The 25,059-nt window shown below is 47.2% G+C and overlaps 1 protein-coding gene across 3 annotated transcripts in view; it reads left to right on the plus strand.

Moving 5' to 3' along the window:
* The first annotated feature begins 3,544 nt into the window (after positions 1-3,544).
* Positions 3,545-25,059, plus strand: part of col11a2 (collagen, type XI, alpha 2) — a 43,764-nt gene continuing 22,249 nt past the window's right edge. The window contains exons 1-6 of one of the 3 annotated variants that reach the window (XM_056418433.1): positions 3,545-3,752; positions 15,970-16,131; positions 17,221-17,431; positions 17,614-17,776; positions 18,010-18,132; positions 23,860-23,973. In XM_056418433.1, coding sequence (XP_056274408.1) covers positions 3,635-3,752; positions 15,970-16,131; positions 17,221-17,431; positions 17,614-17,776; positions 18,010-18,132; positions 23,860-23,973 — 891 coding nt within the window. In that variant the 5' untranslated portion in view covers positions 3,545-3,634. Of the gene's footprint in view, positions 3,753-15,969; positions 16,132-17,220; positions 17,432-17,613; positions 17,777-18,009; positions 18,133-21,870; positions 22,415-23,859; positions 23,974-25,059 lie in introns of those variants that run through there. The other 2 variants (XM_056418442.1, XM_056418451.1) reach the window with 2 other exon arrangements.

Raw genomic sequence — 25,059 nt, forward strand, 5'->3', positions numbered from 1 at the left:
CCATGGCCTCTATACCCTCTATGTCCTCCATGTCCTCTATATCCTCTATGTCCTCCGTGTCCTCCGTGTCCTCTATGTCCTCTATGTCCTCCATGTCCTCTATGTCCTCCATGTCCTCCATATCCTCTATGTCCTCCGTGTCCTCTATGTCCTCTATGTCCTCTATGTCCTCCATGTCCTCCATGTCCTCCATGTCCTCTATAGCCTCTATGTCCTCCATGTCCTCTGATGTGGTTCAATGCTCCATAAAGGAGAACCATCACGTCGGGCTCCTGTTCTCCTGGAGATGTTTTTTATTTTAAACTTTTGCTACAAAGCAAAAATGAGAGCGAAGCCAGTGATCATGGAAATACACCACAGAATTCAAACACGTGCCCCTGGGGGGGGAGGGGGGGCGGGGCCAGAGCATAAAGGGATAATTAGGGTTAATTGCTGCTTTTGTGGCTGTGGAGTCTGCATGAAGTTAAGTGAGTAACCGCGAGCTTCAGGACGAGCCTCTAGGAGGCCGGCGGCTCGGCAGCTTCGACGTCCGCGAGATGCGATCCGGTGTTTACGACAGGTGGGACATGAAATATGAAAGCCTCGGGAACTATGAAAGGAATGTCAACTACTAGTCTGAAGTGTCCCTGTGGTCTGAGGCCGCCTCTCTGGGTTTGAGACATGTGAGAACTAATGCAATGTCAGACTCACTTTAACGAGCCGAAGCTCGTGGTGTTCACGTTGTTGTTGTTGTTGTTGTTGTTTACTTTACTTCATCATCTTAATGAGCGGGGTATCTCCTATGGATACGTGTTCCTTATCGTCAATAAATCCCCAAACTGACCTGACTCACCAGCTTCATGCCCAAACTACAAATACTGCCCTTTTTAAGTCAACTCATACATTTTGAGTAATTATAAATCAACACAGTTTTGCTTCAGCTTAATAAAGAATAGCAGCTTTATTACAGGAGCCAATCAGAACACGGTGTGCTCTGTGTTGGTGTTGAGCACGTTTTGTGATTTGTTTATTTAATATTCTAAATATTATAGACATGAATGAATATTATATTAACGACAGTCTCTGCACAGTGGGGTAGACAGTGTACATGGTGTATATGGTGTATATGTTGTATATGGTGTATATGTTGTACATGGTGTATATGTTGTACATGGTGTATATGTTGTATATGTTGTATATGTTGTATATGTTGTATATGGTGTATATGTTGTATATGGTGTATATGGTGTATATGTATATATATATATATATGTTGTATATTGTATATATTATATGTATATATATTATTATTATACATTGTATATATTGTCTATGTTGTATATATGTATATATTGTATATGTTGTATATATTGTATATGGTATATATATTATATATATTGTATATGGTGTATATATTTGTATATTGTATATATATGTATTATATGTATATGTTGTATATATTATATATTGTATAATATATTGTATATGGTGTATATATGTATATATATATAGTGTATATATTATTATATAATTATATATTTGTACATGGTGTATATATTATATATATTGTATATAATGTTATATATTTGTACAGGTGTACATATTGTATATATTGTATATAGTGTATATGTTGTACATGGTGTACATATTGTATATATTGTATATAGTGTATATATTGTACAGGTGTATATATTGTATATGATATGTTATATATATATATATATGAGTACATTTATATTTGTATATTGTATATATATATTTATATGTATATATTGTATATAGTGTATATATATTGTACATATGTATATATATGTATATATTGTATATATTGTACATGTACATATTGTATATATATGTGTATATTATTGTATATAATTATATATTTGTATATATATATTGTATATTTATATTGTATATGTGTATATTTGTATATAATGTATATATTGTACAGGTGTACATATTATTGTATATATTGTATATGTGTATATATTGTATATATGTATATATTATATATTTGTATATGTTGTATATGTTGTATATGTTGTACAGGTGTACATGTTGTATATGGTGTACATGTTGTATATGTTGTATATGGTGTATATGTTGTGTATGTTGTATAGTGTATATGGTGTATATGTTGTATATGTTGTATATGTTGTATATGTTGTACATGTTGTATATGTTGTATATGGTGTATATGTTGTATATGGTGTATATGTTGTACACGTGTATATGTTGTATATGTTGTATATGGTGTATATGTTGTATATGTTGTATATGTTGTATATGGTGTATATGTTGTACACGTGTACACGGTGTCCCTGTAACTCATATTCTTCAGTTGGGTCCCATGTTGCTTGAATATGAAATATATTTCTCATATTTTACAGGTGTGTTCTGTCAATCCGCTCCACGGTGTCTTCAGAGCGCTTTACTCGTATATCATTCACAGAGCCTGACTTACTGTATTATATTATATTATATTATATACTAAAAACGGGACAAAAAGGTCTGTAGACAGTCATTTCTGATATATATGGAGTTATTCAAGGAGTTATCCAAAATTACACCTGTAAAAAAAAGACTCGAAAACAAGATTTTTCAACCTGAGTTTGTCCAATGTTCCCATTTCTGTTCAGGAAATGTATTTAATAACGACATATACCTGAGCTGCCTGCACAACACGGCCACGTGGGGCTGACCAATCAGGACCAGAGGAGAGCTCCACGGACTGGGGGACTTGGGGGAAAGGGGCGTGGTGAGTTGTGCGGACAGAAGCCTGATTGGCTGGCCGACATCTCACTCTTCCCCAAGGTGCTGTCTGTCGAGAGGACGCTCACCTGGCGGCTCCTCGTGCTCCACAAAGGCGTCTCACTGCCTCTCAATCAAAGGCAAGAAAGTGTAGAAGAAGAAAAGGTAAAACGCATCTCTCTCCTCTCTCTCTCTCTCTCTCTCTCTCTCTCTCTCTCTCTCTCTCTCTCTCTCTCTCTTATTGTTTGGAGAGAATCAGGCAGACAAAACGGTTTCACTCTCTCGCTCCCAGTGGAAAAGAAAGAGGTTTGTGTGTGAGGTGAACTATGTGTCATTAAAACAGTCAGCTCACACTCTCAGACGTCGAGGACTGAGTGCGCAATTACTCACGCCCTCGGTCTCCCTCTCCCTCTTTTGCCATTCACTCTCTCTCTCTCCACACACACACACTCTCTCTCTCTCTCCACACACTCTCTCTCTCTCTCTCTCTCTCCGTGGGAGTGAGTGTGTAAGTAAAGAAGGGAAGAGGTAAAGAGAGAGAAGGGAGAGAGAGAGCGTGATTCCAGGTCTCTCTCTGCTGCTCTCTCCACTTTGGGTACTCGGACCCAGTCTGACTAAATGGGGCTCCAGCACTAAGGGGTTAACACATTAACATCAAATATATTTATTCACCCCGAAACCCCCTTTGAGTGTTTCGGTTGTATGCGTTGAGACAGACCGGCGTCGGTAACCCATCAAGGAACGTCTCCGGGAGAGAGGCAGAGACGTCTCCAGAGGCGCGCCCTGCTCCGCGCCCGTTGCCTCGCAGAAGCTCCAGTCGGGTCCCTGTCGGCTGGCCTCCTGCAGAGGAGAACTTGCACCCTCTCCTCCGCCCGCAGCTGCTCCGGCGAACCACCGCGACACTATGGATACCGGAGACTGTCCCTTCCGCAAGAAACGGAGACCGTGGCGCATGGACTTCTCATCCTTCGCCGTGATCACCGTGATGCTCGTCGTGTGCCAAACGACTGTGACTCGGGCAGGTAAGACGGCCACTCTCATCACGTGTGATGTGTATTGTGCGTTTGAGACACTTTTGGGTATTTTTTCCAGTTTCAAACGTCTTCATCTATACGCTGTAAATCTGGATTCCCGTGCGTAAAACCTCATCCATTGTTGGACACATGCGCACCTGACTGATGCTTCTTTGTATTTTAATGGCCAACAACTACCCCACACTATTCCATTATCTCAATCTTTTGTGGGGGGTTTCTTGTATATTTAGAAGTGAATCTGCTTCATTTGAGTCACATTCCAAACGCATCACGTGTGTGTCGTCTCCTCCGGGCCGAAGTGACCGGTACCGAGCAGATGGACCGGGACGTGTCCGACATGAACTATGATCTAAAGCTCTCCGTCTCATAAGAACAAACCAAGATCAATTAATGATGTGTTTATGTGTGTATTGAACACGTGATTGTTCTCATCGGGCAGCTGGAACGTGGCCAGCCTGTCCGATGATGGATGCAACATGGGCACAGAGTTATGAAGTTGTCTTTATGGATTGCTGCTGTAGAAAAAAAAATCAAAACGTATTACTGTGTTTTGAATAAAAGTGTTTTGGTCGCTTCTTTGGACCTCGGCTGTCTCCCAGTCCGTGCGTGCGCGCGCCGCCTGCCGACAGGTGTCCTCTACTGGGCGAATAGTTCAGGAATCCACGTGCTTTTTACATTTTTTAATATGCGTGTTATTCTGAACAACATTTCCAATGTAGACATTCCCCAGTTTATCTTTCTATGAACTTTATTTCCCTCGCGCTGCCGGTTCTGTGGGTCCCTCCCAGCCGCATGCAGTGGGGGGGGGGGCGCCGTGGGGGGGGGCTGCTAAGGCTTCTAATCCACTAAACTACCTGTGTTGTGCTCCCCTGTGTGGCCACTGGTCCGTCCTGTGGGTGGACTGCGTGTTTACCAGCCCAGCCTGTGCACCAGTCAGGAGGAGGGATCTGGGACAATAAGCCTATGGAAAGTTGATTTTCCCGATTTTCAAAAACAATACAAACAAGCTCATGTTTGTATTGTCTTGAATAGTGACCACAGCGACGAGCACGTTGGTGAGCCAGAGGAATGGATTCAGTGGTTGTGGTCTCCCCGGTGAGCAGAGAGGAATGATCTGAATGCGCTGCAGTTCTCCGGCAGGCTGCTAGAGGGCGGGTCTTATTGTGAACACAGAGGATCCATTCATTCACCTGATTGGTTCAGACCTCGATTCACGACACGGAAATGAAGCAGAATGAAAGATGAAGATGGTTCTGGAGGTTTTAATTAACCTTTTTTTAAATTAATTAATTTCTGATTTGTTTTCTGAAGCTAGTTGTAAAAAGTGTATTGATCATTTATGATAATATGAGGATGTAGATGTTGACCAGGTGTAGTTTACACACAGGTGATGGACAGATGTCTCTTTATTCCTCGTGTGCAGAGCTGCGGGCAGCCATGGACCAATGGGGGCTCTTGTGCCATAACTTCTCTCCTCCTGTGTTCTTTGGCCCTGGTTCCTCTCAGATCGCAGGCAGATTCTGCTTCCCGCCGCTCGCGTGTGTACTTTGGAGACTTTTTCTTTTTTTGTGTGCTTTCTATGAATAGGTTATTATGCGGCGCAGCACCTCGGGAGTGAAAGCGTCCAGTGTGTCCGTGTGTGTCCGTGCGTGTGTGTGTGTGTGTGTGTGTGTGTGAGTGTGTGTGCGCACTTTGTACAGTTGTGTTTGTGTATATGCGTCTGTAAGCCCCCCCCCCCCCCCCCAGTCCGGGGTGTGGACATGAATGCCACATGCATTTGAATGTGCCTCTGTGCAGGTTATCACGATCCCTATATGCGTCTTAATATGTGTGGTATTGTAAGATATAACATTTTGTTGTTTTTAAAAGGCCAGAGGCGCTGGCGGACCACTGTGTGCGCGCATGCGCGCTGCTGTGCGGTGCAGCCGCGCAGATGTTAGTGTAAACTCTAACCGAGCCCCACCCAGGCAGTGAAAGACCGATTTAGAGAAGAGAGTGGTCAGAATCCTTCATGTTTATTCTCTGTTCCCTGGGAGAATGAAGACTGGGAGAGGAGGAGGAGGAGGAGGAGGAGGAGCAGTAGCAGGAGGAGGAGCAGCAGCAGGAGGAGGAGGAGGAGGAGGAGGAGGAGGCCTACAGCAAGGCATGAAAGCTGAGTGTTGTTCAAAGGTGGAGGAAAATCAGAGGGCAATATTTTCTTGACATGGATGTTCCTCAACTTCATTTCAAAGCTGAGCGCTCCTCAAAGGGCAGTCTGTCTGGGTCTGGCTACACACAGCCCCCCCCCCCCCTGGTGAATAGAGCTCCTGTGCTCCTCAGCGGCGGGCCTTTGACAGCTCGCGGCTGTGACTGCAGCTTTCACCTGATTTCCTCTTTGTCGTCACTTCCAATGAGCCCTTGTGGCTCTGCTGATCCTGTGTGAGGGGAAGGGGGGGGGTTATGGGCCCCAGTGCGTGCTGGGCAGGCCCCTCATAGGCCCCGTATGAGAAGCACACAGACCATAAACACACAGCGCTTGTAGCTCTTCACCGGTGAAATGATTTGTAACAGACGGTTCACGAACGTTTAAAGACAGTAAAACCCCTCATGGGCCAGACGGGGGGGGGGGGGATTTATTGAACCGCAATACTCAATTTACGGCACTCGTGTTTTTAGTTGACCCCCTAAACCTCAACCCCCCCCCCCCCCTAAACCCAACCGAGGACTCATCATATCAATCACTCCACGAGGACACGTGGCATCGTGAGCCGTGTTCATACTTCAGGATGGAATGAGTTACTGTGGGGAAAGCTCTGTGTGTGTGTGTGTGTGTGTGTGTCGTGGTATCCCGTGGGAGGATGTGGGGAGCAGCTGTTTAGTGTGTAGCCTTCATGTCTCTTCTCCATCGATGAGTCCTGGTACAGTCGTCTCTCTGTTTCATAACTCATCTGAATGTTGCCCGTCCCCCATCAGGACCAGGAGGATGCAGTATTCCGTTGTCCTGCCTCCATCCGTTGGTCCTCTGGCTACAGACCGCTCACTTTCATCAAAGACCTTTTATTAAATATGAAATATACGTTTGCTTGACGTAAAGACGCTGATAGGTGTAGTGAGTCAGTCGGAGTCTGACTCGTCAGCACAGGAAGTGGCCTCTCTGATGTGTGATAGTGGGCCCTGGTGGGCCCTGGTGGGTCCTGGTGGGTCCTGGTGGGCCCTGGTGGGTCCTGGTGGGTCCTGGTGGGCCCTGGTGGGTCCTGGTGGGTCCTGGTGGGCCCTGGTGGGTCCTGGTCCTGGCTCCGTGTCAGCCGCCTGCACCCTCAGGTCCACGGACCACATGGTGGTTCATGGGGGACGGGAGAGGACCTCTTGGACCTGAGCTCCCCGATGCCACCCTCGCCATGTGTGGTCCCCCTGAGAGATGAATATGATGAACTATAAAATATCTTCACACATCTGGATGATGTGAGTGAGATCAACGTACATTCACCCATCATCTCCTGGTGGGGTTCATTGAGGCCTCGTGGCTCACGGCTCGTGGCTCACGGCTCGTAGCTCACGGCTTGTGGCTCGTGGCTCACGGCTCACGGCTCACGGCTCTTTGCTCGTGGCTCGTGGCTCACGTCTCACGGGCCTCTTCCCCACGCTGACAAACCCTCATTTCATACCATATAAATAATGTACGGTCTAATCACGCCTCACGGCGCGGGGACTCATAATGGAGGCTCTGTCTGCGTACAGAAGGCTTTATAAATAAATCCTAACTACAGAGCACCATGTTTAAAATGACTACCTGCAGCAGCTGGTACGCCGAGCCACTGCGGCGGGCTGGGTGGAGGAGCGACGTTTACTCCACGCCTCTCTGGGGCTTTTATATTTAACTTGTTGTAATGTATGATCCTCGCTGGGTCATTTCTTCCCCTCATCTCAGGACTCATCTTGGTTTATTATTAGAGGACACTGGTGTACAGATGAATGTGTGTGTGTGTGTGTGTGTGTGTGTGTGTGTGTGTGTGTGTGTGTGTGTGTGTGTGTGTGTGTGTGTGTGTGTGTGTGTGTGTGTGTGTGTGTGTGTGTGTGTGTGTGTGTGTGTGTGTGTGTGTTCCCAAAGACTGAGTCAGGACCCACAAGTAGCTAAATTAGCAGACATTCTTCCACAGTCTTTTATTTCTTTATATCTGCAGTACATGTTTTAGCCACAAGGGGAGCCTGAATGTTCTGATACTTGAATTCAACTATCATTGAACTTAATATGAAAGGCTGGCATACACTTTGCGAGTTTAACTTTTACACACACACTTCTCGGGGTTCATAGATAAGGCCTGTTGAGGATTGGGTGGCATGGTTGTTGTTGTTGTTGTTGTTGTTGTTGTTGTTGTTGTTTCTTAAAGCCAACGCTCAGGGAAACCCTGTCCACCTGAGGCCTCTGGCTCTGTGTGTCTGACAATGTGGCCGTTGTGTAAAGGGGAGAGGTGAGGGGTCAGCGTGTCAGCTGGAGTGTGTGTCTGGTATTTAGCACCGCTGTACCAAAAGAGGAAACAAACACACACACACACACACACACACACACACATACATCGACGACAGAAAGTCTATGAGAGGAAATAACAGGTTTGCAGTTGTCCCCTCACAGAGACCTCTGAAGAGACCCAGGCTCAGGGAGCTGACAATGTGTGTGTGTGTGTGTGTGTGTGTGTGTGTGTGTGTGTGTGTGTGTGTGTGTGTGTGTGTAAATGTGTGTGTGTTAGTCGAGCCGTTCACTCCGTTAGCTGACAGTGTGCAGACTGTCTTTAATAGTTCAATAAGCATGAGCATTGTGTGTGTGTCACTCCTGTGTGTGTGTGTGTGTGTGTGTGTGTGTGTGTGTGTGTGTGTGTGTGTGTGTGTGTGTGTGTGTGTGTGTGTGTGTGTGTGTGTGTGTGTGTGTGTGTGTGTGTGTGTGTGTGTGTGTGTGTGTGTGTGTGTCTGTGTCTGTTAATAGTTAACGTAATCTGTTCAGCTCCATCTAGTGGCGGCCGTGGAGAACTACAGGCCCCAGGCCTCGGCTCCTGTGTTCAGGGGATCTGGAGGTGTAAACATCACCTCAAGGAAGAATTGTAATCTGATTACTTCAGTAATGATGTGTTTCTAAACTTTTAGCACGATATGAGGTGCAGCATTATCAATAAAGTGTACTATCAATCAGTGTCGCTGCTTTTAGGCTCTGCAGACTTGAAAAAGAACAAATTCAAAGCACACTGACTAGATTTAAACTTAAAGTAAAGCAATTTAATTTAACTTAAAAGAGGTTTCAGAAAGTTAACACTTGTTGAAGAGAGCCCCCAATATCAGAACTATGATCAGATTAAATGAAGACTACTCAGTGACACTCATAGTTTGGATGTTTTACTGTCTCCGTGAGTTCTGAGTGGCCGTTGTCTTCGCAGCCCGCTGCCAGTAGGGGGCGCTGCGCAGCGCGCAGCGGCCATGTTGCCTGTCTCAATGGCTGCCGTGTGATTGGCGTTGGCATCAGGAGGCCGCAGCCATCTGTGAGCGCTTATGGCGAGAAAGAGGGGGGGAGAGAGAGAGAGAGAGAGAGAGAGAGAGAGAGAGAGAGGGAGTTCCTCCTGGCCTTCTGGTTTTATAGCTTGTCTCGTTTCATATTTGCCGCCCTCCGTCTCGAGAGCTGTGTTTTTTATATTTTCCTGTGTGTGTGTGTGTGTGTGTGTGTGTGTGTGTGTGCACCATCTGCGGCCCCCGCGCGTGTGTTATTTCTGTGGGTGTGTATTTGTCGTGATTGTGGTCCTCAAGGCAGGAAGGGCCCCGGCTGGAGGGGGGGGGGGGGGACACACAGAGCGGCACATTGTACACTGGGTGTACTGGGGGAGCTGGGACTGCAATCTGATCCAATAACCTGCCATCACAGAACCACGCTGTCTACTGTCACTGCCTGACCTCCCAAAACACACACACACACACACACACTAACACACACACCTACACACACTCACACACACACACACACACTCACACTAACACACACACACTCACACACACACTCACACTAACACACACACACACACTCACACACACTCACACACTCACACACACACACTCACACACTCCACCGTTGCCTGAACCTCTCTCATTCCCAGCATTCTTGCAAAAGTCGCGAGAAGTTGAGGAAGCAGTTTGGAAATTAAACGCAAAGTCTGCAAAAAATAATAAACAAAATCTCCATTGATTATTATAAATATATATATATATATATTTATATATATATATATTTATGAACGAGTGAAGACTACTCTTTGGGGTCTTTTAGGACTGAAATGAGGTCCTGGTCTCTCATTGGTCGGCTCCTCCTCTCCAGATGTTTCTTCATGACTCTCTGCTTCTGTTTCAGTGGTTAAGGCAGCATCACAGTCCCTCTCTACCTCCTTCCTGCTCACACGCCCTTCCCTTCCTCTCTCTCCCTCCTTCCCTTCCTCTCTCCCCCCCCTCCACTTCACTCTCTCTTGTCTCATGTAGAGTGGGGTAATGAGCCGTGGTCGAGACGCCCCGAGGCAACGTCAACGCTTCATTGGCTCCGTCTAAATAAATCTGTTACACTGTTGCGTTACACTGTTGCGTTACTCTGTTGCATTACACTACTATGCTACACTGTTGTGTTACACTGTTGCATTACACTATTATGTTACACCGTTGCGTTACACTGTTGCATTACACTGTTGTGTTACACTGTTGCATTACGTTACACTATTATGTTACACCGTTGCATTAGACTGTTGTGTTACACTGTTGCATTACACTACTATGCTACACTGTTGTGTTACACTGTTGTGTTACACTGTTGCGTTACACTGTTGCGTTACACTGTTGCATTACACTGTTGTGTTACACTGTTGCGTTACGTTACACTATTATGTTACACTGTTGCGTTACACTTTTGTGTTACACTGTTGTGTTATACTGTTGCGTTACACTGTTGTGTTACACTATTGCGTTACACTATTATGCTACACTGTTGCATTACACTGTTGTGTTACACTGTTGCGTTACACTACTATGCTACACTGTTGCGTTACACTGTTGCGTTACACTGTTGTGTTACTCTGTTGTGTTACACAGTTGCGTTAAACTGTTGCGTTACACTGTTGCGTTACTCTGTTGTGTTACACTGTTGTGTTACACTGTTGTGTTACACTGTTGCGTTACGTTACACTATTATGTTACACTGTTGCGTTACACTGTTGTGTTACACTGTTGTGTTACACTGTTGCGTCACACTATTATGTTACACTGTTGCATTACACTGTTGTGTTACACTGTTGCGTTACACTGTTGCGTTACACTACTATGCTACAGTGTTGTGTTACACTGTTGCATTACACTGTTGTGTTACACAGTTGCGTTACACTATTATGCTACACTGTTGCATTACACTGTTGCGTTACACTGTTGTGTTACACTGTTGCGTTACACTACTATGCTACACTGTTGCGTTACACTGTTGCGTTACTCTGTTGTGTTACACTGTTGCGTTACACTATTATGTTACACTGGTGCGTTACACTACTATGCTACACTGTTGTGTTACACTGTTGTGTTACACTGTTGCGTTACACTATGATGCTACACTGTTGCGTTACACTGTTGTGTTACACTGTTGCGTTACACTACTATGCTACACTGTTGTGTTACACTGTTGCATTACACTGTTGTGTTACACAGTTGCGTTACACTATTATGCTACACTGTTGCATTACACTGTTGCGTTACTCTGTTGTGTTACACTGTTGTGTTACACTGTTGCGTTACACTGTTGCATTACACTGTTGCGTTACTCTGTTGCGTTACACTGTTGCGTTACTCTGTTGCGTTACACTGTTGCGTTACTCTGTTGTGTTACTCTGTTGCATTACACTGTTGTGTTACACTGTTGCGTTACACTGTTGCATTACTCTGTTGTGTTACACTGTTGCATTACACTGTTGTGTTACTCTGTTGCATTACACTGTTGTGTTACACTGTTGCGTTACTCTGTTGTGTTACACTGTTGCGTTACTCTGTTGTGTTACACTGTTGTGTTACTCTGTTGCGTTACACTGTTGTGTTACACTGTTGCGTTACACTATTATGCTACACTGTTGCGTTACACTGTTGCATTACACTGTTGTGTTACACTGTTGCGTTACGTTACACTATTATGTTACACCGTTGCGTTAGACTGTTGTGTTACACTGTTGCGTTACACTGTTGCATTACACTACTATGCTACACTGTTGTGTTACACTGTTGTGTTACACTGTTGCGTTACACTGTTGCGTTACACTGTTGCATTACACTGTTGTGTTACACTGTTGCGTTACGTTACACTATTATGTTACACTGTTGCATTACACTTTTGTGTTATACTGTTGTGTTATACTGTTGCGTTACACTGTTGTGTTACACTATTGCGTTACACTATTATGCTACACTGTTGCGTTACACTACTATGCTACACTGTTGCGTTACACTGTTGCGTTACTCTGTTGTGTTACACTGTTGCGTTACACTGTTGCGTTACTCTGTTGTGTTACACTGTTGCGTTACGTTACACTATTATGTTACACTGTTGTGTTACACTGTTGTGTTACACTGTTGCGTCACACTATTATGTTACACTGTTGCATTACACTGTTGTGTTACACTGTTGCGTTACACTGTTGCGTTACACTACTATGCTACAGTGTTGTGTTACACTGTTGCATTACACTGTTGTGTTACACAGTTGCGTTACACTATTATGCTACACTGTTGCATTACACTGTTGTGTTACACTGTTGCGTTACACTGTTGTGTTACACTGTTGCGTTACACTACTATGCTACACTGTTGCGTTACACTGTTGCGTTACTCTGTTGTGTTACACTGTTGCGTTACACTGTTGCGTTACTCTGTTGCGTTACACTGTTGCGTTACTCTGTTGCGTTACTCTGTTGCATTACACTGTTGTGTTACACTGTTGCGTTACTCTGTTGCATTACACTGTTGCGTTACTCTGTTGCGTTACACTGTTGCGTTACTCTGTTGCGTTACACTGTTGCGTTACTCTGTTGTGTTACTCTGTTGTGTTACACTGTTGTGTTACACTGTTGCGTTACACTGTTGCGTTACTCTGTTGTGTTACTCTGTTGTGTTACACTGTTGTGTTACACTGTTGTGTTACACTGTTGCGTTACTCTGTTGTGTTACACTGTTGTGTTACACTGTTGCGTTACACTGTTGCATTACACTGTTGTGTTACTCTGTTGCATTACACTGTTGCGTTACTCTGTTGTGTTACTCTGTTGTGTTACACTGTTGTGTTACACTGTTGTGTTACACTGTTGCGTTACTCTGTTGTGTTACACTGTTGCGTTACTCTGTTGTGTTACACTGTTGCGTTACACTGTTGTGTTACTCTGTTGCATTACACTGTTGTGTTACACTGTTGCGTTACACTGTTGCGTTACTTTGTTGTGTTACACTGTTGCGTTACTCTGTTGTGTTACACTGTTGCGTTACACTGTTGTGTTACACTGTTGCGTTACACTATTATGCTACACTGTTGCGTTACACTGTTGCGTTAATCTGTTGCATTACACTGTTGTGTTACACTGTTGCGTTACACTGTTGTGTTACTCTGTTGTGTTACACTGTTGCGTTACTCTGTTGTGTTACACTACTATGCTACACTGTTGCGTTACACTGTTGTGTTACACTGTTGTGTTACTCTGTTGCGTTACACTGTTGCGTTACACTATTATGCTACACTGTTGCATTACACTGTTGTGTTACACTGTTGCGTTACACTGTTGTGTTACTCTGTTGTGTTACACTACTATGCTACACTGTTGCGTTACACTGTTGTGTTACACTGTTGCGTTACACTGTTGTGTTACTCTGTTGTGTTACACTACTATGCTACACTGTTGCGTTACACTGTTGTGTTACACTGTTGCGTTACACTGTGTGAGTCTGTGGCTCCTACACTGGTGTTGAATATATAATATATCTTTAGTGGTTGAGCTTCGGTTTTCATCGTTTATGCAGAAATCATATTATTTTTATTTTTTTGGGAAGATCCTAAAAATGAGAGTTTAATAATGGAGCCGTGGAATAAATATATTCAAAAACAGAAGCGTTCTGCAGGCCGCATGACGTCATCGTGACATCAGAGCTTTGCTTTTGACACAATGAGCGAGTCCAGGGCCGGCTGGAGGTGATGAAGACACACGATGAAGATGACGAGGGTGAGGGAGGAGAACGAGAGCAAAGCATACAGGCACGGATGAAGATGTCGTGCCTCAGAGACTCCAGGCTCACATGTGATTGGGTCCGCGTGACACTCAGCACATGCTGTGTGTGTGTGCGTGTGTGTGTGTGTGTGTGTGTCCTGAAGTGCTCGTCTATCCTCTATCCTCTCACATCATCCGCCATTTGTTCCCTGGCCCCTGTGAGCAGAGCGGAGGCGGCTCTCAGCTGAGGCCTCGTGTACCTGCGGGTCACATGACCTGGACCCGCCCACACAGCGCTGCCCGTGGACGCACAGCGGCAGCCGTTGGGCACGTGGGCCCAGAACATTTGAGATCGCCATGCGAGGTTTACTCCGCGGGTCCGTTGAGACGTCTGGAAGGCTTGTTGAGTCAGCAGTTTTTATGATTTTGATATTCAATTAAATTCAGTTCATTTTTAATCGCCCAAAATCACAAATCATCCTCAGAGGGCTTTACAGTCTGAACACATACGACCTCCCTGACCTTTGACCTCACATACAATCAGGAAAAACTCAAGAAATAGAATATCTTGTCTCTGGATTTGAGGTTTTTATGCAAACACAAGCTGCACCTCCAGATCCCAGAGCTGTCATGTCACTCCTCACCTCATCTCCTCCTCTCACTCCTCTCCTCCTCTCACTCCTCACCTCCTCACCTCCTCTCCTCCTCTCCTCCTCTCACTCCTCTCCTCCTCTCCTCCTCACCTCCTCACCTCCTCTCCTCCTCCTCCTCCTCCTCCTCCTCCTCCTCGCCTCCTCTCCTCCTCTCACTCCTCCACACCTCCTCTCCTCCTCTCCTCCTCACCTCCTCTCCTCTCACTCCTCTCCCTCCTCTCCTCCTCTCCTCCTCTCCTCACCTCCTCACCTCCTCACCTCGTCTCCTCTCACCTCCTCACCTCCTCTCGCCTCGTCTCCTCTCTCCTCCTCTCCTCCTCTCCTCATCTCCTCACCTCCTCACCTCCTCCCTCCTCTCCTCCTCCTCCTCCTCCTCCTCTCTCCTCTCAGCTCCTCTCTCTCCTCCTCCTCTCCTCCTCCTCTTCTCCTCTCCTCCTCTCCCTCCTCTCCTCCTCTCACTCCTCCACACCTCCTCTCCTCCTCTCCTCCTCATCTCCTCTCCTCCTCCTCCTCACCTCTCCTCCTCACCTCCTCCTCCTCCTCCTCCTCCTCTCCTCCTCTCCTCCTCCTCCTCTCCTCCTCTCCTCCTCCCTCCCTCTCCTCCTCTCCTTCTCCTCCTCCTCCTCCTTCTCCTCCTCCCCCTCCTTCTCTGTCTCCTCCTCCTCTCCTCCTCTCCTCCTCTCCTCCTCCTCCTCCTCCTCCTCCTCCTCCTCTCCTCCTCCTCCTCCTCCTCCTCCTCCTCACCTCCTCTCCTCCTCTCCTCCTCCCTCCTCTCCTCCCCTCCTCTCCTCCTCACCTCCTCTCCTCTCCTCCTCCTCCTCCTCCTCCCCCTCCTCCTCCTCCTCACCTCCTCCTCCTCCTCCTCCTACTCCTCCTCCTCTCCTCTCTCCTCCTCCCCATCTCCTCCTCTCCTGCTCCTCCTCATCCTCCCCCTCCTCCTCCTCCCCTCCTCCTCCCCTCCTCCTCTCCTCCTCTCCTCCTCCTCCTCCCTCCTCCTCCTCCTCTCCTCCTCTCCTCCTCTCCTCCCCCTCCTCACCTCTCACTCCTCCTCCTCTCTCCCTCCTCCTCCTCCTCCTCTCCTCCTCTCCTCCTCTCCTCTCCTCCTCTCCTCTCCTCTCCTCCTCTCCTCCTCTCTCCTCCCTCCTCTCTCCTCCCTCCTCCTCTCCTCCTCCTCCTCCTCTCCTCCTCTCCTCCTCTCCTCCTCTCCTCCTCTCCTCCTCCTCCTCCTCTCCTCTCCTCCTCCTCCTCCTCCTCCTCCTCTCCTCCTCTCCTCTCCTCCTCTCCTCCTCACCTCTCCTCCTCTCACTCCTCTCCTCCTCTCCTCCTCCCCAGACCCGGTGGACGTTCTGCGGGCTCTGCAGGTTCACTCGCTGCCCGAGGGCGTGAAGAAGGTTCCGGGCTTCTGCTCGTCCCGCCGCTCCGGCAGCCCCGACCACGCCTACCGCATCTCCAAGAAGGCCCAGATCTCGGCCCCCACCAAGCAGCTGTTCTCCGGTAGGCCTCCAGACACATACCATCAAACCCTTTAATATCTAGTGCATACGGATTAAATACCACAGAATGATTTCACTGCTTAAGTAAATACAGAACGTCTAGTGCGGGGCCGTCAAACTCATCTTCACCGAGGGCCACATCAGCATCATGGCCGCCTCTTAAAGGGCCGGTGTACCTGAAGCACCGGATAAACTACTCCTGAACTTACTGTTAGATAACTCTCCTTGCATTTGATTATTGTTTAATTACAGTAGAAATATTGTACACAAGGACATTTCTCTAATATTATAACTCAACCATTTCATTTAAAACCTTCAAAATAAAAGCACAGGATATAAAGGTGATCATATGTCTTTCTAGCCGCCAGGGGCCGCGTAAAATGACGTGGTGGGCCGCATTCAGCCCGCGGGCCTTGTGTTTGACACCTTTGGTCTAGTGCATTATAATTGGGGGTTTTTTCTGTTCTTTTGAACCACAAAAGGTTACTTCAAATGAATAAAGACATCTCAATTCAATTCAGTTCATTTGATACAGCCCAATAGCAGCCATGAGGAAGGTGCCTCCGAGGGCTTTATAGTCTCCGTGTGTTGAGCTGGGGTTCCCAGACTTCCCAGCTTAATATTTGACGGTTTATTCCAGCGAGCAGGAACCTGTAATCAGGGTCTGGTTGTATTTTAAGACGGAGCTCTCTGGGTTTAGCGGTGCCCCGACAGCTCCCTCGCTGCATGGATATCAAGCATAATGATGTGTTGCAGCGGCGCTGTGTGGGAGAGCCATAACAAACGCACCTCAGAAAACGGTCTGACACCCCGGGGTGAGCAGCAGAGGAAGGGAAAGTGGCACTTATGTGGCTGTGGAGGAATCCTTAAAAAAAAAAAAAAGATTTCCAAATTGTTTTCTGAGGTTGAGCTGCGTTCCCTCTCAAGCTCCGCCCACCTGTTACTACGTGTCCTCGTCCTCTGGGACCAACTCTGATCCTCACACTTTAAGTTTCTTACTTTACTCCATGTCTTCATCTCCTTGTCCCCCTTCCTTCCCTTTCTGTTTGTGATCATTCATCATCTCCCCCCCCCCGTCCCTCGCCGACAGGCCGATTCCCGGAGAACTTCTCCATCATGGCGCTGGTGAAGGCCCAGGCCGGCCTCCAGGCCTTCCTCCTGTCCATCTACAGCGAGCAGGGCATCCAGCAGCTGGGCGTGGAGATGGGTCGCTCCCCGGTGTTCCTGTACGAGGACCAGCACGGCAAGCCGGCCCCCGAGGACTACCCGCTGTTCAGAGGCGTCAACCTGGCTGATGGCAAGTCAGTAACCAGCGACAACCAGTTTGTGACTGGTTGACACCACCCCCGCGCGCGTGTGTGTGTGTGTGTGTGTGTGTGTGTTGGCTGCAGCGTGTGTGTGTGTGATAAATCATGGCCTGTCGTCACAGTACACATTTATTCGCCTCCGCTTCCTCCTCCTCCTCCTCCTCCTCCTCCTCTAGGTGGCACCGCATCGCCATCTCCGTGTCCAAGAAGAACGTGACTCTGCTGCTGGACTGCAAGAAGAAGATGACCCGCCCCCTGCCGCGCGGCAACAACGCCGCCGTGGACACCAACGGCATCACGGTGTTCGGAGCGCGCCTGCTCGACGAGGAGGTGTTCCAGGTGAGGGGCTGGTGAGGGAGGGGGGGGGGGGGTTATGGGCAGCAGACCACGAGTCACCGAGGCTGAAACACATCTACGATTAAAAGGACAGCGCGGGACTAGTCACCAGTTGATCGTAAAGGGTTAAAAGGTTCATTTATCATGTAATCTGGACTTTAAGATGTTCCCACAGATGTTACAGCTGTCCAGGTTTTTTTCATCATCTGTCATCCCCCCCCCCTTCCCCCCCATAGGGAGACATCCAGCAACTGCTGATCGCCTCCAACGCCCAGGCCGCCTACGACTTCTGTGAGCACTACAGCCCCGACTGTGACTCCCCGCTGCCCAAGACCCAGGCCCAGGACCCCAACACATACGTGAGTGAGCCGCCACGACACACACGTGTGAAGCCGGCGCAGGGAACTCATGTCTGTGACCTCTTTGACCTCTTTAGTGCAGAATTATCTCTAAAAACCTCCCGACGAGGTGCAGTGACCAGCCTTCACCTTTCGCTCTCTCGCCCACCTCTTATAGAGGTCACTGCGTCACGAGTTCACTCTAAGCCCCTAGTGGATGACCTCAGTACTACGCTCACACGGGTACTAAGCATTCATGACCTCTGTAGCTCCGATGCGGCTGAATCTGTGGACTCGGAGTTGTGTGCGTCTGGAAGAGTTTAGAAGTGGACTGAAGCTCCGCGTCACATGGACGGAGGCGAGAGAGCTTCATCACGACTGACACGTAAACCAGAGTGAATGACTCCTCGTCTTTTCATTGACAAAGAAAAAAAAGAAAGTCAGCCTGAAGATTTGTGTTGAAGCTTCACGACATGAAAATATGGCCTGATGGGGGAAAAAAACCATATTTAAAAAACAAACAATCGCACCAGTCCTCCTGAAGTCCTCAGATTCAGTTTGGGGTCATCTGATGATGTCATCAAAGTGCTGCTCTCCCTCTCTGTCTTCCTCCCGCCTCCCCCCCCCCACCCCAGTTATCAGCCACGTCTTGTATCCATCCACTTTCCTCCCCGTCACGAAAAGGACCGACGGAGGCCTTCTCCTGTCACGCCTTTCCATCGCTGCCCCCCCCCTCCTCTCTCAGGGTTTAGATGTGTTCTGCTGCAATGGAAAGGTCGGGGGAAAGAGGATGATACAAGCCAACGTGTGTGTTCCCCCCAGTACATAATACATGCTGATGAAGCAAAAATCTGATTGTTTTCTTTCTGGTTAAATTGAGACATCGTGCATGAAGACGGCTTTAAAGGCGGAGCCTCTACTGAGACGTGCACATCACCCACAGTATACACTTTGCCTCCCTTCTTCTGTCAAATGCACACTGATATATATATATATATATATATCAGTGTATATATGTATATATATATATATACATATATATATACTGGGAGCTCGACACTGGCCCATTTCACCATCGTTCTGTCCACTCATTCATCGAGGTCATCTTGTATATTTTTAATATCGACCCCTCCTGCAGACTCCTCCCTCATGCATTCCTCTCCTTGCTTCCAACCCGTCCATCCCTCCCACCTTCCCATCCTTCCCCGTCTCTCCCAGTACTTTGATGAGGAGCAGGATGACCATGAATACCCCTATTATTATTATTATTATTATTATTATTACTATTATAATTATTATTATTATTATTATTATTATTATTATTAGAATTACTATAATAATTATTATTATTATTATTATTATTATAATGAGGAAACAGGCGCTCCCTCCTCCTCCTCTGCGCCCCCTCTCCCCAACATGGTGCCCCCAGGCAACAGGTAAAGAAGAGAGGGAAGACACGAGAAGGGAAGGAGAATGAGAGAAAGAGAGAAAGAGAGAGAGAGAGAGAGAGATGTATGACGCATCCATCATCAGCTCGCTAAACAGTCGAGTGTCCTCTGAATCGGCGTCCCCGCTACATGTTATAGAACATCTACGTGGCATTGCACACGGCTCTCTCTCATCCCTCATATCTCCAGACCTCCTTTTCTTTTATTCCCGTCTCATTCCTTCTCTTGAATCCAGCTCGACCTCAGGCGCCTCGTCTCCATCACACCTCTGCTCCCCGTGACGTGTCGTCCCCGTGTCATTGTACATGTCATGTCATATATGTGTGTGTGTGTGTGTGTGTTCAGATGTGGCCAAGGGAAGTGTGTGTGTGTGGGGGGGGGGGGGCACTGGGGGGCCGGTGTAGGTGGGGAAACCGACTCGGTTCAATGTGTTAAACGGTTTCTTTCCATCACGCCTGAGTCCGTTTCACCCCAACTGAGCTCACCTGTCGTGTGTCAGGGAAGCAGATTTTTGTCAAATAGTGTTTGTTCATGAGTTTTGTTTGTGCCTCATCAGCAATAAGTTGACTTCCAAACACTTTCCTGCGACTGTGTGAATTCTTCGTGTCTCCATTCAAATATTTTAATGCACATTTTGGAAGCGTCGCAAAAAAAACCAAACATATATATTCAATAAAACTTCCCAGACTGCGCACCATAAAGTCTTTACGCTCAGTGGCGGGATGCAGAATGGCGTCGCTGAATAAACTTCTTCTTCTGCTGCTCCGTTAACGGCAGATTAACTCGTTTAATTAGCATTTTCGTTTGGCGTCATTTCACGAGTTTAATTCAAATGTGCTTCGGGGTTTGAATGGAAACACGACTTTAATCTCCGTGATGAACTCCTCCTGTTCGCTTCAAGCTGATCACAAACAAACTCCTGTGCGACACCGTCTGACCGGAGCATGGATCTGTTGTGTTGTTCCTCGCATGAGCTCTTCATTGTCGCCGCATGCTCGTACTCCCAGGTCATCGGTTTCCACGGCAACACGGCGGTATCGATGCGCATGTTTCTTGGTGTATGCACTCGTGGTTGGCATACATGACGTATGTATGCCACAGCCTCCCGTCTCCTTTCAGTTGTGTCCTGTATCGCATATTTGAAGAGATTCATGTTTTTTCCTTCACATTGTTGTTATTTACCTGGATGACGTTTGTGTTTGTTACCGTGACAACGTTAACGTGCATGTGACTTCATCGCAGCAGCATGAGACGTAAGAATGATGTGTGCACTGAGCCGTGGTTTGATGGGACTAACGTGCATTCGCATGCTCGTCTGGCATCCACTGTGTTTGCCTGTGTGTGTGTGTGTGTGTGTGTGTGTTCAGCATCAGCTTCACCTGACCAATCACACCCTCGGTGCCTCTGCCCCCAACGACAGGCGCCAGTTGATTTTAGCGCAATAAGATGCTGCTTCGTCATTTAATATTGGGAATGGCATTACTGGAGAAACCAGCCAAACATTCGGTCATAATTTGTCTAAATATGGATTTGGAGTCTGTTGTGTTTTTCAAACGTGTTTTTAATCCTCTGCTGAATCCAGTAATGCCTGTACAGTCTCAGTAAATCATCCACGCCTCGGCCATCTTTATGTCATTGTTTCTCAAAACATCCACTCTTGTCTTTCTCTCTCCTTCTGTCCATCCCTTGTTTGTGCTTTTCACCCCCCTCCCAACCCTTCTACGTATCTCTGTCTTCCTCCACTCTCTCTCTCTTTGTCAATATGCACTTTTACATACTATAAAACACCATCTCAACCAAACATTAATCGCGGATATTAGAAGAAAGCGCCCAATGGAAAAGCCCCCACCACCAAATCCATCCCCGTCAAACCAGCCAAGCCGGCCAAGACCGGGTCGAACAAACTCGTCGTTAAGACCCCGATGCCCAGCAAGGCTCTCAAGTCCTCCACAGCCAAGCCATCCAAAGCCAAGCCCACCGCGGTGCAGATCCTCCTGTCCAAGATCAGACCCATGGCAGCAGCTAAAGCTAAGCCCACCGCGGCGCCGGCTAAGAGCGGTAACGGTAAAGCGGCCGCGGAGAAGAAAGCCAATGGTGCAGCTAAAGCCAACGGCAATGGGAAAGCAGCCGTGACAAAAACAGCTCAGGCCAAGGCGAATGGAAATGGCAATGGAAACGGCAAGGTAGTGGTTGAGAAGAAAGTCAACGGTAATGGGAAATCCTCAGCAGAGAAGAAAGCCAATGGAAATGGAAAATCCCCCGTTGTGTCCAAGACTAACGGCAAAGCCGCAGCAGAGAAGAAAGCCAATGGCAAAGCTACCGTTGAGGTTAAAGAGGTTAAAGTCAAGGTCAACGGCAAAGCTGAGAATAAAGTCACCGGCGAGGCGAAGGCCAACGGCAAAGTGGTTACTGTGGTAGCGAAGAAAGTTGTTCGTAATGGTGAAACCACTTCCAGAGCAAAGACTGTGAGCATCGTGAAAGTAGAAAAGATAGAAAAGGCCGCGGTCACGAAGTCGGCCGCCAGAGTCGACGCTACGAAGGCGCCGAAGCCTACGAAGATGGCCAAGGCTGTGGCCGCCAAGGCTCCGGCAGCCAAAGCTAAACCCGTGGTCACCAAAGTCCCTCTGGTCAAGTCCACGCTGAGCAAAGTCGTGAAGAATGCGATCGAAAAGGTTTCCGTCCAGAAGAAAGTCGCCGCGACGTCCGCCCCCGTCCGGCCCACTCCGCCCAGACCCACCAAAGCCAGGCTGCCGGTGGACATTAATGTCAAATCCTTGCACAAACCCTTCCCTCCCTTTGGCAAGGCAGTGCTGAGTGGAAGTGCGGCGAAGAAAATGACCAACGGTTACCAACAGGTACAAAAAAGACGGCCCATACTCGGGTGTCCAGAGCCGCATGTCCCATCTGTCCCATCCGGGTTGGGGCCGGGTCGGTCCACCATCACGGGGCTGCAGGTCCATGGATGTTTAGGTCCTACCACTAGGGTGGGTCTTCACTTAGATTGTGGAGATGAATTCTTGATGGTGGACCACCTGGTCTTCAGGATGGTCCACCATCAAGGATTCACCTCCACAATCAGATTGAAGACCCACAGGTCTTAAATCTGATTGTGGAGGTGAATCCTTGAATCCAGGGGCTGCAGGCCCATATATTGTTGAGTTCCTTCCACTAGAGTGGGTCTTCACTCAGATTGTGGAGGTGAATCCCTGATGGTGGACCACCTGGTCTCCGGGATGGAAGCTGGTTCATAGCCGGCTTGGTGCCTTCTCCTCTGTTTGTATATCATATGATCTTCTCCGATCACACCTCCATATGATATGACTCAGCGGTGCACATGGAAGCATGGCTACTCGTTCGGTTTTCTTTACTTCACGCTCCTCCTACCTTCAAGCTGAAACTGGATCTCCGAAACCCCGAATACACCCCGGCACTCCGCCTCTTTTCTTTTCGGGGGAATCCATTACCGTGTATAGCGTTGTCCTGAATGAGCATGAGGATTTCTGTGGCACAACAACACACATACACAGAGAACACAAAGCAACCTATTCTATCACTCTGTCACTCTCTCTCTTTGTTTTTGAGTACCTGTGTTTTCCCTCCGACACCTGTCTCGCCGTCTCTGGCCATATTTCGTATATCAAATATGAATAAAGCAGCTTCACAGAAACAAAAAGAGCCAAAAGGAAGTAAAGCATCACGACTACGAAGCTGACGTGAGTCGGTGTAGAGGGGTGTGGAAAGGGGGCGGGGTCATTGGTGGGTTCTGGTTAATTGGAGTTCATTGAGTTCTGTGAGGCTGCTGACCGGGTTGTCTCTCTGTGCTCTGGTCTTGGGTGAAGCTGGACATCCCAAAGCATCGCGCTTCGATGTTTTTCATCCGAAGGGATGGAGAGCGGCTGTCGGTCCTCCTTCCAACAAGAGCAGACCTCCCCCTCTTTCATGAAGTTTGAGTTTAAAAAGCAAAACGTTGTACATTAAAAAAGAAATCTCAGCACAGGGATCTCAATAACTCCCTGAATCTTGCGTGAGGCAATATGTATAGTTATTGAGATTTCTGAAACTACCTGAAATTTCTTTTGTAAAAATGGATCTTTTCGACTTTTAAAGATGTGAGTTGCCAGGTAAGAAGACTCTCGGCCTTCTGGCGACCGCAATTTTATGAAGCGATCCATTTTTTTGCTGTTCCACTTTGAACTCATCATCACTCACAAGCAGACTTTGAGCTAACCGCGCTCTCCGATTCAAAATCTGCTTACTTCCTCCCCCTTGCTCCCCAATTCCTGTCGACTTGACCGATCAGGATGTAAACACTGAATATTCCGAGGCTGGCCACACCCCGACAGAGACTGATTATTACTATGAGGAGACGGTGCCAGAGGGTGAGGTGATTGGACAAGAAGAGATCCCTGAGCAGGTAAAAAAGTCTATTATACACCGCATATAGATCTCTAGATACGATGCATACAGATCTCTAGATATATTTGCTTTAGTTTGCACATTAAAACATAAAGAGACAGAATGGACCAGACAGAACCAGGATGAATCCTCCAGCACAGGATGAGGCCAGTGTAACACCTGTGTGGTGGTGAGCCCAGTCTTCATTAACAGTAGTTCAGTAGCTGTAGCTCCGCCTCCTCCACCTTTCTAACCACACGTCGATGTTTTCAAAGAGAATGCACCGCGTTCATCTGCTGGTCAAACATTGCTGCGTGGCCCCTCCCCCCCTAACAACAAGCTCCCTGTTCTCACCTGAAGACTTCAGATCTTCACGTGAAAACCACACTCTTGTGAAAAGGGATCCGCGTAGGAATATTTGATCCACACTTTTAACAACAAAGGGAGATGAACATAATGCATTCTGGTTTGAAAGAAAAAGATGGAGCTGAACTGCAGAACGCAGCCATGAGAATGTGAGAATGAGTTCCTCACACTTCTGATCTGTTTCTCACAGTTCACTTCTTTTTGTTTAATATTGGCAATAATCCATATTGTCCTCATTACCGTTGTGTCTGTAGAAGCTGACTGATGACTTTGTTTTATTTTGATGCTCAGAATATTGTTAATGATGTAGAAAGGTTCCAGGTATATTATAAATAAGGTATTTGTGTGGACCAAACGTACACGTTACTCACTCTTCATGTTGGTGGTTTAGGATGTTTTTACATGAGTTAATGGTATACGGTATAATTCCACTGGATTCACATGTGTTTTTCCAAACATCCACGGTAAGTGAAATATGAAATAACATACTGTTGGCTTTGCATCGCAGCTGGTTTCCACAAAGTGCTTCATCTCAGCTCCGTGTGACCCAATAATAACATTTAAAACCACACGTTTATGAAGTTGTGTCATTCCTCCAGGAACATTTGGAGTAATCCTCCGGTTACAGGTCACCACACACGAGCTGATGAGGTCACGCTTTGGTGGAAACACACATTATTACATTCTAGACGATTAACAGGAGATTTAAATAATCCATAATTGAGCCGAACCAATCAGA

This window comes from Pseudoliparis swirei, chromosome 1 (genome assembly GCF_029220125.1).
Source record: "Pseudoliparis swirei isolate HS2019 ecotype Mariana Trench chromosome 1, NWPU_hadal_v1, whole genome shotgun sequence".
NCBI classification, from domain to species: Eukaryota; Metazoa; Chordata; class Actinopteri; order Perciformes; family Liparidae; genus Pseudoliparis; species Pseudoliparis swirei.